Source organism: Chelonia mydas, chromosome 9 (genome assembly GCF_015237465.2).
Source record: "Chelonia mydas isolate rCheMyd1 chromosome 9, rCheMyd1.pri.v2, whole genome shotgun sequence".
Lineage (NCBI taxonomy): Eukaryota > Metazoa > Chordata > Testudines > Cheloniidae > Chelonia > Chelonia mydas.
The window spans coordinates 41,955,739-41,971,746 of record NC_057855.1 but is presented as its reverse complement, the minus strand read 5'-3'; the positions used below and the strand labels follow the sequence as shown (position 1 = coordinate 41,971,746).

General features: G+C 44.9%; 1 protein-coding gene across 3 annotated transcripts in view; it reads right to left on the bottom strand.

Annotated features, from left to right (window-relative positions):
* The window catches only part of ITM2C (integral membrane protein 2C), a 43,011-nt gene that overhangs the window by 12,484 nt on the left and 14,519 nt on the right, over positions 1–16,008 (bottom strand). For all 3 annotated transcript variants that reach the window (XM_043522504.1, XM_043522505.1, XM_037908955.1), the window contains exon 2: positions 1,412–1,549. In XM_043522504.1, coding sequence (XP_043378439.1) covers positions 1,412–1,549 — 138 coding nt within the window. The remainder of the gene's footprint in view (positions 1–1,411; positions 1,550–16,008) is intronic.

The window sequence follows — 16,008 nt, the reverse complement described above, 5'->3', positions numbered from 1 at the left end:
AGAGCACTCAACTGAGACTCAGGAGGTCTGAGTTCTAATCCAAGCTCTGCCACTACCCTGCTGAGAGACCCTGACCAAGTCATTTCACGTGTCTATGCCTGGTTCCCTTGTCTATTTAGATTTAAGCTCTTTGAGACAGGAACTGTCTCTCTCACTATGTATTTATATAGTGCATGGCACAATGGGGTCCCTAGGCACTACTGTAATATAAATAATACACCAATCTCTTTCTGGAGTTGAGGGCAATCTGACCTACATAACAGAAAACAATTTCCACCCCCCCCCCCCCCATGCATATTTAAAGGGGCCCTTACATGTATATTCTTTGCAGTGTATTGAACAGCTGTTGTTTAACTGCTGTGTACTTAGACTAGGAAGGAGGCACCTAACAGAAGGCACCTAACCTCTGCAGGCTTCATGGAAAACCCACACTGATTTGCCAATAACATTTCCTATTGTGCTTTAGTACTAGTATTTGCTATGTGTACTGCAGTAGGGCCAGAAGCCTGAGTCCCATTGTGCTAGGTGCTGTACAAACAGATCACAGAGAGAGAGAGAGAGAGAGTCAGTCTCTTAAGCTCCCTGTTCTTTCCAACCTCTTTTGCTCCCTCCTGGCAAAACACTCTTTAAAAATCGTTTATGACTAAGACTAGTAAAGTTACGTTTGTGATATAGGAGTGACGGGACATTTACATTTACCCTGGAATAACCAAAGGCTTCTGGACTGTGTATTCCTGCTATTCCATATACAGGTGAGATTGTATAGAACCATGCCCATTTTGTGTCCACCCAAGTCAGTGCATTTGTAGGCGTGGACAAACACATAGCCCAACAGGAATCGGCAAAAGCCATGTGCATTTGCATATAAGCGCAGACTAGCTTCATATATTTGCTTATGCAACTACTCTGCACATGCACAATCAAATGTAGATAAATGTATGTGACTCTACTTGCTGGAAATCAGTCTCATAATTTTGAAAATCATCTTAAAGCAACTTCGTGTATAAAAGTCACATACAGCTCCTGCTTTGTGTGTACTGAATGATGGAATGGACTATATCAAATATAACTGCTAATCACAAGACAGGGATATAGATAGCTTAAGCAAAGCCAGTTATGTTGTGACACAGTACAGAAAAATCAAAGAGAAACTGTCCTACTGTTTTATGCTGCAAGAAAAAGTTCTGTTGATTTTGGAAAGTTTTCATGTACTCTTCAGAGCAGGGACTGTCTCTTATTGTGTGTCTGTGCAGTCCCTAGTGCAATGGGGCCCTGATCTAGGCTGGGACAGGCAGGTGCTACCAAAATAAAGTTTCTTTTTTAAAAAAATGAATGAGGCATGTGTTGTGGCTGCTTAAATTTATTTGGGGCGGCGAGGCAAGAGAACTGGAATTTTCAGATTGTATAGTACCTGGGTAATGAAGAAATATCTGTAGACATACATGGATGCAAACACAAGGCCCATGAGCAAAACAACGAGACCCATAGTCAAGTAGCATAACCCACTGAGAGACGACCTCCTGGTTTGCACTGGGGGAGGCAGCTCCTCCTGTGAAAAGGAAGAACAAAAACATTAGTCAGATGAGGTAGGAGGAGATCAGAAGAGAACAACATGTTGTTTAAAGCCCACACACGGTATTATGAAGCAGAGCTAATAAATGCAGATGAGGGTCTTTCAAGGTAATCTCACATGGGTATCCTGCTAATTTTATGTGACAATATCATTCCAGCAGGGATGACAAGGACACATTTCATACCTTTTCTTATATACATATTACTCTCAGCAAGCTGGTCAGATTCCAGAGATTCACCATTTTTTATTTATTTGTGATAAGGATCAACAACAAAGCAAACAGGAAAATTATATAACTAGAAGTTATGGAATAAAATGCCTGATCAATGTAAGTGCATTTCTCCTATATTTGTGCACAACTTTCTTTTAAGAAGTCTGAAAATCATCAGAAGAGCTGAATTTTTCAGGGACAGTCCTTGGAGTAAATAAAAGAGAGGACAGGGATACAGTTGTTTTAAAGAGCTGCCTAATGATAGGGGTGCAATGATTGTATCAACCATCTGTGTTCAAAACATTACCCTAGCTCCCACGAATCATATTCCAATACACCTTTAACACACACTCAAGGTACATGGGGCTTGGAACAAAAGAGAAAAGAGTTTGAAAGGGAAATAAACTCATGTTTCAGGGCATCAGGCAATCTCTGACAGAGGTAGGAAGAAACTTTCCCTAAGTATAGGTGATTCAATAATTTCCCACTTCAGGGACTTTAGCACTTTCCTGTGAAGCAGCTGGCTCTGGCCACTGTTCCCTTTGTTCTGCTCGGCAGACTATCTTCCTAGCTGGAAATTCCCTTGGTATAGCATAGGCCAGATGAGACGTAGAGACAGAGTTGCCAGTTCCTACACCGTCCTCTCCACAACCTCCAGTGCAGACGGGCATGTCAGGAAGGCAAGAAGGACAGTTACCATCTGGTGTATGTTAGAACAGCCTAGAGGCTGCTCTAACTTGTCTCCAGGAAAATGACTGGCTCTGATAGTCCCACCTCTACTATCCCAGCCAGCAAATAATCTGATCTACACTGTTAACCTCATTTTTACACAACTTCACTGCACGATTAATTCCCAGCTGAAACGGGACAGATATTTTAATTATTATTACTCAGACAGGTATATCTGCAAAGACAAGAATGTGAGTGGTGTCAGAAGAACTGCAATCCCCAAGCACCTCTAGGAGAAGCTAACCTAAATTTGTTTTCCCCCCCTTGCTTCCACAACACATACAACTCCCAAGGCTGTGGGATCAGTGCATAATCAATTCTTCACTCCTTCTTCATCGAGAGAGTAAGGAAGTTGAAGAAAACTTAAGCTCTCTCCCATCACAGAGTGAGCAGTTCAAAGCAGTGACTATTCAAACCCAAACAATCACATTCATAAAGGAAGTTAAGGAATCTCTACCAGCAATGCTGAAGTGGGGAAAACATGCCACGTGGCAACGGCCGTGAAAAAACAGACTTGGCTGAATATTAGTGATCAAAGACATGATGCAGAGAGAGTGAGTGAGGGTGGATTTAAAAAAAAAATGGTGGTCATGCTACTCAAGCAACTACAGCCAAAAAAAATATTAACGCTTATGAGTGAATTACTTAAAACGAGTGCCAGGTTCCTGTAACAGAAAGTGCATCCACAGCTCTCTCAGCAAGTTGCCTCATGTGGATGCTAACACTGCATGGAGAGGATAAGCTGGGGTATGAGCATTTGGAGAGGATTCAGAAATGTCAAAGCACATAAAACTCTTAACTTAAAGATTGTTTTCACCTGAAAATCAATTGAACTGGGCAAATTCCCCTCTCATTTGCCTTTTCACAGTGCAGCGAGAGCAGACTTGCTCTGTGAGAGGAACGGTACAACAGGCTGCTCTCTCTAGCACAAGGACACAACAGAAAATGGAATTCAGATCTCTGCAAAGCATCCTTGTGGCAAGATAAAAATGCTTGGAATTTTGCAGAAGAAAAAAAAAAAACTTGCTTGAGCCAGGAGAAGCAAAGAAACCATGGAAGAGTAAAGCCAGAGAGTAAATGAAGAAAGTAAGGGTACGTGAGAAAAGAAACTGACTCACCAGCCGTCATGATCTAGTAGAGCAAGGTTCAGCAAGCAAAAGTTAAAGATGCTGCCTTTCAGTTAAAGGAGAACCATTAACCATGACAAAATACATTGTAAAGATCACTTGCCCCACCGATCATCTCAGCCCAGCAGATTAAATACTTGTAAGGTGAGAAGCAGCATCTGTCACCATGAACAAACTGACACTTATTTGCTTTTAAATTACAATCTGCATTTGAGCCTCTGGGCCACAGGCAGAGTCACTTATGAAACAGACAGAAAGGAAGCTCTTGGAAAAACTGGTGTACAACCTGCTTTAACCACATCTTTACGCTTTAAAAAAGCATCCACATCTGCTATTGGGCTGTCACACTGCTAGAGTCACAAAGTATGTATGTTCTCAGCAACATAGCCACTTCCTGTATTACAAATGGAAATTGCTCATTAGACTCTCTTTAAAAAAAATTCATCGCAATTGATTCATTAATAGCTTCTTGCCCTGAGCATGTTTGACTCCCTAAAATGGAAGCTGTTTTTCCTTTAACTAATCTTAATAAGAAAGTCAGTCCATCTCGGGATTAGACAGAGCACATATCTCAAAAGGAACCAGTACACCACAGGGAAGCCCAGTAACATATCATACTCACACTATTCTTTACTGCACGTTTTGCAGGGCTACCATCCTCCCCACCTTTCATAGTTCTAGCATTGGGAAGCATTTTTAAAAAAAATAATAAAATATAAAAAGGTCTTCCACAAAAAGAACCACTCTCTTGGGAGGTCAATATTATAACCTGACAAGGTTAAAAATGTGTCTCAATATTTCGTGTGCAAATTTCTGTTCACCAAGATCTATTTTGCTGACTCCTACACATCAGACCAGATGCTGCTCATTAGCTCAAGCCCCAGAGCAGTCTGAGAGGAAAGAGTGACCGAGGGGCAGCAAGAGAAGGGCCTTGAGGGAGAATCCTTCTGAACAAGCCAAGCTCAGGAGAAAGCTGAGACAGTGTCAGCTTAATGGAAAGGCAAACCACAGGAAGGGGATAAGAGTTCAACACTAACACAGAGTGTATGCTATGAGGGCTCTAACCAGTGTAAATCACAGTAGAAGCATCTGGTGTGTGACATTACATCATTGTCCCCTATGTCCCTGGGATTTCACTACATGCTGATAATGCTAATTTAACATTGTAACACAAGGCACACAATCTAGTAGTACAATGAAGGTCACTGTAGTGAGCAAACCACACATTTAAGTACTGACAAAGAATATTTAAACACAGCAGAGCCCAGGGCAGCCTTACTGAAAAAAGAACCAGCTAATCTGGGATATGTCTGCATTATGGATTTAACAGTAAACTCACACTGCTCACTGTCTGGAGCGGAGAGGAGCACAAAAACATTTTCCCATGTGGGGGTAGGGAATAGTCCATTACTAAACAAGGGAGCTTGTGTCTATTGGCTTCTACCCAAGTATTCTAGTGAACACTCTGCACAGCACAGGGATAGAGCGAGGCAATCTAAGCTAGTGGACCTGAATAATCAACCTCGCTGACTTTGGTTTGATCTGCAGGCATGCATGCGCTGAAAATATTTCTAAATCCCTGCCAGCAGACAGGGCATTGAAATATACAAGAATTCCTGTTTTCTCATAAAACAGGCTCTTTGGTATGGTTCAGTGCTTTGCCTGCTCACAAGAACAGAGCAGAGGAGCAGCATGCGTGTACAGAATGGCAGATATCCTGAACATCTCCGATTTACTTTCAGGGCGGTTCCATGGACATGAAGTCACCTTACAGGTTGATTGGGAGAGTGCTTAAAATTAAGGCAGATACAAAAATCCTCTCTTTGTTTGGGGTTATTCTTTTAATTTTAAATAAACAGGCAGCAGGTTTGAGGAAGAAAAGATCAAGATCAACAGTGTCCTGTTTAACTATTTATGAACACATATAGCAGTTGCACCTATGGGCCAAAAAGAGCAGGGCTCGGTTGGGCTAGGCATTGGACAGAATCTGTGAACACAGTGAGTGACAGATCCAAGGTCTAAAGAATATCAAAATGGGGAAGCAATCAAGTAGAACTGGTGCTAGGTTTTGTAGAGCCTGATGCAGGGCCTCAGGCAGACTTCCATAAACCACAGCACACATCTGGGATGGGAGGGTTAGACAGCTGAATAGGCTGGGTTTGCAGCACTTGGAAGAGTGGGGTCAGGGTGCTTCCTATTACTGAAGGGAAGAGGGGGGAACAGAGAGAATCAGCTGGATAGGGAAGCTTCCTGCAACTGGGACAGGTTAGACCTTATGGAGTTCTTTAAGGTGAGGGGTGGTGCCAAGCTATTTGAGAGGGGGAAGTCCTGGGAACAAGCTAGGGTGGGGTGCTGACAAAGTAAGGCAAGTGCAGCATGTACCTGGCCCAAAAAATAAATAAATAGCTACAATGATTTTTAAAATAATAAGCTCTTTGGGGCAGAGATTGTCCTTTTGTTCTGTGTTTGTACAGCACCTAGCACAACGGGATCCTGCTCCATGACCGGGCCTGCTAGGCACTACCACAATACCAATAAATAGTCATAACAATACTAATACACACATGCACAAACTCACAGTGTGCACCAATCTGTGTGCTTGAAATGGAAACTGAAAATGGGGATGAAGCTCCCCATCAACACATGAATAGCTGGCAAGTTGCAGGAAGGGAAATAATATCCATTTCCTTACAAGTGCATCAAGCAGTCATACATGCTTCCCCTCTGAGCTCCAAGAGAGCATGCAGCAAATCTGTACTACCCCTTCTCGTTAGGCATGCTTCCAAGTGAGTGGCTGTTTGCATCACGGAACTCGGGGCGGCTTGCATGTTTCCTGTACGTTTGCACCACACACAAGGCTGCGGAAGGAAAGGACATCTGCAATACAGAATAGGGAAGGATGCATAAAGGGAAAGGAGGAACAGAATACAAAGTCCAACACAGGTTTCTGCTAACAGGTGATCAGCGGAGCATTGCAGAGACAGAACATTCATCAACTCACATTACAAGGCAGCCATGCAGTCTAGGTTTTTGATGCCTGATGGAGAAGAGCTCTAACGTGACTCAATCCTCCTTGGGTGGGAGAATGATGGAGCTGAAATTGGGCTTTGTGAAGGCAAAATGTTGGAACTGAGGTTGAAGTGAGAAAAAGCAGAACCAGGAGAGGAAACTTGTCAAAGCTCAGAATCACAAAGGGTAGTGAGGAACCTAACCCCTACTGACTTTCCATGGGAATTGTACACCTAGGTGTCCTTTGTGCCTTTGAACATCTCCCCCTAAATGTGTGTAGCATTCTTTGCAATCCTTGGCCTAGAGAACTAGAGTATTATTAACAAAGCATAGTAATGGCAACCATTTAGCCTGGTCTTTAGCTTTGCTTATGAATACTGCATCAGGGTTATGAAAAAAAGATATCAGGTTCGATCTCTTCTTCCTAATGACCATGTGATGGGGATGATAAATGAAAGTGAAGGAACGGAAGTTGTGCCATGTCACACTTTACACCTCTCATAAATCATACCCTACCAGAGTCCTCTAGCTGAGATGGATTTAACTCCTGCCCTTTTCTTGTACCTGTCTCTTTGGCTTTTAAAATAGGTCTATCTGCCTTATTTTGTCAGCTGCTGCCAAGAGATCAAAACATGGGACTGTAACAACATCCCCAGAAAAGCGTTAAGGGCATTCAGCCCTTCAAAGCATATTGTTTTTTAGTACAGCACTCTGTTTCCACCAGAATGGCATCTAATTACATAGAAGAATGTCATTATTTATCACTTTCCCCTGAAATCTTCTGCGGGGGATTCAAGACATTCCCCTTTCATTTTGGTGTGATCTGCAATTACTTTAAAATAAACACATATTCCTGTTGATAATGCAATACTAAAATTAGCTGTTTAATTGTATTCAGCTGTTTAAGGGCTTGTCTAGTTCTATACCAACTATTTCCTTTGCTTTTTTACATTTGCGTGCTATTCAGATTTGGAATCCTTTGTCCTAGATTTATCAGGGTTTAATGGGTAAGAGAGACTGCCTGACAAATGTTCTAAATATGCATCCCAAAAGCGGGGCACATTTGGGGGATTCAATATAAGATAAGATATTTTGATATTCTAAACTGAATTGAAGGTAGAAACTTAGGAGTAGAACCTTAAAGTGGGATGAAGCTTTAAGAGGAAACTCTACAAGTCAACAGATAATCTGTAAGACAGAGCAGCATCTACAATAATGCTGGCTATCTTCAGACAGTTGTTTATTGTTTTAAAAGAACAGTCTGTATTCTGGAAGTGTAAGGTATGGTAACAGAACTATAAACACCAGACAGACTGCAAACCATGGGAGCACACAGCAAAATGAAATTCTGGAAACAAATACAGATTTACACAATGGTGCAATTTTCTAATTCTGGCAACCAAAGGTCAGTGTCAATTATGGGAAGAGATAAAAGGGTCAAGCTACCCATATCCAGGATTTGCAACCATCATTATGTGTCCAATTTCTCCAACATTAGCAACCACTTCATGGAGTTTTAAAAGGTCTGTATGAAAAACACCTTTGACTACTTTGGGAAGAAATAAAATATACTTAACTCTTGTGAGTCTTCTAGCCACAGTGCAGTGCATATAGTAGTGATGGTCAGACCTCAGAAAAGGTACAGAAAAGCTCTAGCATACTTACTAAAATCTTTTAGATCATCTTCCTAAGGAAAAAAAATGTCCCAAAGCTCTGCTCCACACACACACACACACACACACACACACACACCCCCCCCCGAATCCCCTTCTTCCAACACCAAAGCATACTTCCCTTCCACCAATCCTCCAGTCCATTACCTTCATACCATGAGACTCTGGCAATGTGAATCTGCATTCAGTATCAGTGCTTTCCATACTTAGAGGCATTACAAAGTTCAGGTAAGTACCAAGGAGTCATCTACACCATAGAAGCTCAAACCAAGTACTTCTGGGGGGAAGTTAACAGCTAACAGTGGAGTAGTCATCCAAGGTTTGATGTCAGAGATGGGTAGCAAGTTACATACAGGTATCTTAAGGAAGAAAATCTAGTGGGGTGCAGATAAGGAATGGGCTGATGAATTAATGGGTGAGGAGGGGTAAACATTTTTAAAAGGCAAATTTAAGAAGGCTAAGATCTATAGTAGGTGAAATTTCTTCTGAACCACTTCAACAATTTCCCACACTAAGAAAAGGTTTCCTGATACATTAGGATAAGTGCTCCTGCTTTCTATAATCAGAAATGGTTATAAGCAGGTAGGAGAGGCCAGTGAAATAAACAGAAATGGGAAAAGACATATAAGCAGGAGACAGTGTCTTGAATATCGCCAGGGGTGCGAATCAGAGGTGCCATAGTACAGCAATACTATGAAGGGTCCACAACATCATTTCCTGTAGCAAAACAAAGAATCCAGACATCGTATGGATCGGGAAGCATTTTTAATGCTCTGATTTAGAAACGAAAAATATTGCATCATAGTTTCCAAGGCAACCAGTTGTTCCTGCGCAAAGTACTTATACAAGATGTTTGTACAGGGCCCCAAATGCAGCACTTCCACTGAGAACGCAAACAGTGGTTTTTTTGACACAGAGGTGCAGGAGACAAAAAGAAACTGCTATAATTAACAGACTACCACATTTAAAGGCAAAAAGGTCACACAATTAATCTAATCACATCTTTAAACAATACAACCGCATGTGACTAGAAATAAAATTTAACTGCCTGTTTCTAGCCTTTTTGCAGCAATGTGAATTAGAATATCAACATTAACAGCTAATGAATTAAAACATGGCTTTGCTGCTAGATGACAAAGATAGAAGGATGTTAAATATGGAACTTAATGTGACATTCAGAGTTGTGTGATCATGTTTTCATTCTCTCCAATCAGTAAAAAGGGGGTGGGTATTCAACCCTCTCTTTTCCCCAACTTGTCCTTCCTTCAAAGATTCGGGGAACCAAGGGGCTGTTCTATTTTCCCCCTTAGTGAAGAGTAGGGGATACTTGTTGCATTTATATAAATATATCTCTTTGGCAGATGCATAATGGCTTTCAGATGAACTTCTTCCAGCTTCCCTCATGGTTTCCCAGGAGGAAAACCATGTAAGGTATTAGCAGCACTAACAAAGCCTATTCTGGTACGACTCTTAGCAAGATTTCCAATCCCCAAGTAAAACAGAAGTGAAGACAGAAGAGAATAAATGGTTGTGGTACTTACAATAAGGCTCCGAAGGCCATATTAAAGCATTCAAATAAAAGTGGCCTGATTTTCATAAATCAACAGGACTGCAGGCACACAACAACACTGAAAAATCAGGCCACTTTTATTTAGATCCTTAGGTATGGATTCAGAGCATGACTTTGCGCACCCAGGTTTGAGAAATCTGTCCTTAAAAAATGTGAAAAAAACCTTATCTAGTACATGTAAACAAGGAAACAAACGATTCAATGCCACAAAAGCAAGATAAATACAGATCAGGCAGCTCCCCGTATTTGCGGAGACCTTCCACTGAGAAAGTCTGCTAATCTCCTTTCAAATACAAATGCCACAATGGATCATGTACAACTCCAACAGAGGGCTTGTCCACATTTAAAATGCTACAGCAGCACAGCTGTAGTAGTGCTTCAGTGTAGACACGATCTACATCATTGGATTTTTCACACCCCTGAGCGATGTTGCTGGGTCGACCTAATTTCCCAGCGTAGACCAACCCAGAGAAGACCAGCCATTTTTGGTCTGACTGTCCAAGCAATGCCAAAACAAAAGCCAAGTAGGTTATTGACTTACTATGATGCGCTAATGAATTTTGCAGAAGAAGAAAAGGCTCTGCAGTCTTGACATGTTTGGAAACAGACAACATGCCAAAAAACCTCCCATCATCAAAAGGGTTTTGCATTTATAGATAAGAAGGTTCAGAGAAGGTTAGGGTTAGAAGGGACCTCAGGAGGTTGTCTAGTCCAAGCCCCTGCTTGAAGCAGGACCAATCCCCAATTTTTGGCCCAGATCCCTAGGTAGCCTCTTCAAGGATTGAACTCACAACATTGGGTTTAGCAGGCCAATGCTCAAACCACTGACCTATCCCTCACCCTTCTGAAGTTATTCATCTCTTCTAGTGTTTTTGAATCTTGGGGGAATTTTTTATTTTGTACATGAGCAATAGGGCATTTCACTGCTTTGTTGTATCAGTGAAGTTAGCAATGCTTTCCCCTTAGACTCCAAGTCCCATTAGTACACTTCAGGTCCAAATAAATGTACAATTTAAGAACAAATTTGAGCTTCTGTAAAGATATAGGCTGAGATTTGCAAAAATGATTAGTAATTTCGGATGCCTCTGTTTTTCAACAATCAACTGACACACACTAAAAAGGAGCCCAGCTGGGGCAACTCCTACCCCCAACACGGTACAAGGGAGACCCTCCCCCTAGTACAATATGGGGGCAGTAGGTCTCAGGGCATCTCCCCTCCTCCCCACCATGTGGATTTAGGAGAAAGCTGCAAAGCGGAGCCAGCCAGAGGCTTCAGCTGCTAAAGGCAGAAGCAGCCAAAAGAGGGGCCTCTGGTCCTTTGGGGTTAGGGCTGCCAAACGTTCAGTTTTCGACCGGAATGCCTGGTCAAAAAGGAACTCGAGCGGCTCCAGTCAGCACCGCTGACCAGACTGTTAAAAGTCTGGTCGGCAGCACAGCAGGGCTGTGTCAGGCTCTCTGCCTGCCCTGTCTCCGCACGACTCCCAGAAGTGGCCGGCATGTCCAACTCCTAGGCACGGGGAGGCACCATGCGCTGGCCCTGCAGCTCCCATGGGCTGGGAACCGCGGCCAACGGGAGCTGCAGGGACAGTGCCTGCAGGTGTGGGCAGCATGCAGAGCCCTCTGTCCCCTGCGCCTAGGAGTTGGGCATGCCAGCCACTTCTGGGAGCTGCGTGGATGCAGGGCAGGCAGGGAGCCTGCCTTAGCCCCACTAACCGGGAGCCACCTGGCCGGAGCCTGCACCCCAAACCCCCTCCCGCACCCTAGCCCCCTGCCCCAAGTTGGAACCGCCTCCTGCACCCAAATTCCCTCCCAGAGCCTGCACCCCAACCCCCTGCCCCAGCCCTGAGCACCTTCCTGCACCCCAAGTTCTTCATCCCTGGCCCCACCCCCAAGCCCACACCCCCAGTCGGAGCTCCCTCCCACACACCAACCCCAGCCCTGGGCCCCCTCCTGCACCCTCAACCCCTCATCCCTGCCCCCCCTTGAGCCCACACCCCCAGCCAAAGCCCGCACCCACTCCTGCACCCCAACCTGGAGCCCCCTCCCACACCCTGAGCCCCTCATTTCTGGCCCCACCCCAGAGCCCACATCCCTAGCTGGAGCCATCACCCTCTCCCGCACCCCAAACCCCTGCCCCAGCCCAGTGAAAGTGAGTGAGGGTGGGGGAGAGCGAGCAACAGAGGGAAGGGGGACGGAGCGAGCGGGGATAGGCCTCAGAGAAGGGGCAGGGGCGGGTCCTTGGGAAAGGGGGCAGGGCAAGGGTGTTCGGTTTTGTGCGATTAGGAAGTCGGCAATCCTATTTGAGGTATATCTACACTGAACACTCACTAGGTCAGGCTCTGACTCAGGTTTGGGCCCAAGCTCCATTTCTGACCACACACAAATCAGTCTGATTCTACTCCTAGGGGAAATCTGCACCACTGTGCAATGCAGAATTTTGCAGAAATGAATGGGTTTTGTGCAGATTTTCCTTTCCCCCACAGAAATGGGCTGCAGTGCTGCTGGCGGCTACTAGGAGTCTCTGAACCTGGAAGAGCCCAGCTCGAACATAGAAGACACTGCTGGGAGGGGTGGGAAGACTGGGGGAGAGAGTAGAGGGTTCCTAGCAGCTGCAGTTCCCCATACGCCCTGAAGGAAGGAGACAGCGACGCACAGGAAACTCCACACAAGCCTGGGACCAAGCATCCAGATGTTTTTCCCTCTAGATCCCTGGGCTCTAGGGAGGAGGAGGTGCGGGTGTTTTTGTGTGGCTCTGCATTGTTACAGACATATTTGCTGACAAGTATTTTGAAATCAATTACCAAAATATTTGAAACTGATGTGATTATGTAGTGTTATTTTGACAAATAAAATGTGCAGAATTTAAAAATATCGTGTGCAGAATTTTAATTTTTTTGGCACAGAATTTTAAATCTTTTGGCACAGAATTCCCCCAAGAGTATGATTCGGGTCAGCAAGAACCCAGGACCCAGTCCTAAGATCCAGTTAGGAGGGTAGGTCAGAGCCCAAGTCCCAGTCCCAACCCTGTCAGTTTGCAGTGTGGACACAGGTCAAGGCACAGACCCGAAACAAGTGGTCTGCGTAGTGCAGTATGGATGCATTAGCACGGCTGAGACACCTTGGTCCAGCAATTGTAAGCCCAGGTTTACAACACAGAATGGACAATCAAGTACAGCCTTGGAAACACCGAGTCCACAAGCAGGTTTACAATGCAACAGAAACAGGGCCCTGGAGAACGTTCTACCGTTTTGACTGGATTTCTGTGCCCTGTGCTGATTGTCTGTTTGCTCCAACCATCCCTCTCCCCACACAGTCTCTTTACCTCAGTGTTACTCCTCTTACCATCTTCTCCTCTTCCCTGTGCCCCTCCACCCCCTATCCTTCAATGCCCTATTTCCCTTCTCGTAACTGATCCCCTCCTAACTAATTCCACCCAAAAAACCCCACAAAATTATGGAACATGACAATTGCTGCCATCACACTGTTCACTCTGCTTGTGTGTTTCTCCGCCCCACCCCGGTCTGTCTTATCTACTTAGAGTGAAAAGTCTTCGGGGCAGCGACCATCCTTCTGTTCTGCGTTTGTACAGTGCCAGCAAATGGGGTCCTGGCCCAGGACTAGGGCTCCTAGGAGATAGGGTTATACAAATAATAAACGGAACAAGATTTTCAGACTATAATGAGCTCAGTGCTTTGTGAAAATTGGAAATCTTTAATATGTCTTCAGTTGGACACAAAAAACTGAACCATTATTCACTTCCAGAAATCTTGCCCATGATCCTGTCATAGGGCCATGCCACTTGGATCATGCTCCTGCGGCAGGCCACAGTATGACCAGCATGACTGCCTCAGGTTCCCTTTTCAGTGTTCCCTGAAACAGTCCACTCTCTTAGAGCCAACAGCCCTGGCTGGGTTAATTTATTACCAAAGAAAGCCCCCCGTGCACACAACTCCTCCCAACTCCATAGTCCCAACACATTAAATATAGCCCCAGTGTTCCCCCACCATGCCCTGGCATCTCCCACCTCACCCCAGCTCTCCAGTGCAATGCCGGTGCTCACCACCAGGCACACCCCAGCTCTCCAGCACAGCTCTTGTACCAGGACATGCACTCCGGTCCTTCTGACTGGAGCAAAACCCCACTCTTCCCAGCAATAATCCCTACAGTTTCTCTGCTGGAAGCATCCTTGCCAGGGAAGCATCCTTCACTCCCCCGACCCTCTCATGGTTCCTCTGGGTCCAGCATTCTGGCCCTGAACATGTCAGCAGGTAAGCTCCTCCGCTACTACTCTTCTGCCCCCACCAGCCCCTAGCTCCACCTCAGACCCAGCAGGCAAATCCCTCTGCTGCTGCTCCTGCCTTCAGTCCTCTCCAGCTCTCCGGTCCAGGCTCCCTGGCTTAGGGACGGCAGCCAGCAAACCCCTCTCACTGCTCTCCTGACTTCTCTCAAGTCCCAAACATATAGTCTCCTATCCAATTCCTCCCTCCCAGGGAGAGCCTGCAGAGAGCTTTCAGCAGGCCCTCCCTGGGGAGCTCTCTGCTCCAACCTCCTAACTGAACCCTGGTCTACACGACACAGTTAGGTCAGGATAAGGCAACTTACATCAACCTAATTATGTCAGCGTACAGACTACAGCCTTGTCCCACAGATGTAAGTGCCCTACTACACTGAGACCTGGTCTAGACTGGGGGTGGGGGAGCATGAATAACTTAGCTGAAGTCGACATACTTAGATCTACTTACCATGGTGTCTTCACTGTGGTAAGTCGACAGCTGACACTCTCCCATCAACTCCGCCTGCGCCTCTCACCCTAGTGGAGTACCGGAGTCAACAGGAGAGTGCTTGGAAGTCAATTTATCTGCTACTGGATGAGAGTGGGAAGCCTGGGGGGCAGCTGGGCTCCTGGCAGGAATCTGTGTGGAGCGGAGAGCCCTGGCTTTCAGACCCCCACACTGCCACTCTTCATTCAGTGGAAGTGCTCCTGGTGAGGACACGGACACGCCCCACTGACAGAAGGAGGGTAGTGTGGACATCAGCCACACTATGTTAGGTCAACTTAGGGCTGCAGTGTAGATATGCCCTGACTTTCACCAGGACTCTCCAACTCACTGGGACTCTCCCTAACCTTTTACAGCCCCCAGGTGCTGCCTTGCCCTCTTCATTGGCCAAACTGGGAGCATTTGTTCTGTCACAGAGGAGTTGGATGTGCTTCAGTTACAAGGGCCAGCCACCCTGTGACAGACCCTTTTTGTAATTCTCTGTGTAAGTTACACTGACTGCAACAGTACCTAAAAAAGCTTGACAAAATAAGTCTTGCACTAGAAAGTTTACCACGCACAGGAATTGTTTTCGGTTTTTAAAAACCCAGTGAGACAAACTCAGTCTTCTCAGGTTTGTTAGTAAGAGTCTTCAGAGTTAGGAGATTAGGTGATAGCTCACTAATGATCTAGACAGCAAAGGAAATAAAATCAGGGACGGGTTTTTTTTGTTGTTTTTTTTTTTTTAAAAGCTAGAACAGTATTTGCCAAAACTGATGACTCTGTGAGCTAGCATGCGTAGCACTAGAAAAAAACACCAGTCTCACAAAGGAAAATGAATCTTCCCTGTAACCTCATGCCTGTCCAAACAAACAGCAAGCACAAGAACAGATCACTTGCAAAAATGCATCTAAGGACAATGCATCCTCCTTACAAAGGACCCGGTTAGAATTTTTTCTGATCTACAATTAGTATTTTCTTAACTAGAAGAACTGCCCTCACTTGAGCAGCAGTGTATTATAATAATCAAAACACCGGACTTCTGAACAAGTCATTGCCATATGGATAGATAGAAAGATAGGTATACACCGTATATTTTTATGACAGAGGAAAAAGACTTAATAAACAAATTGGGGAGTGCGGGGGGGAGAGCAGCAACAGCAGTGTTGCTATTATATGGCTCCCAGACCTCATGGAGAGGTGGCGATCCAATTAACACCTTTATGGGATTGAAAAGAAAAGGCTTGATTTGACTTTGGAGTTTAAAACTGGGTTGAACACAATCTGATTCACCTCCTCCATCCTGATATTCTACATGTCCCTTTTAAGAGATGGCTTCCTCTTCAGTGGGCATGGCCA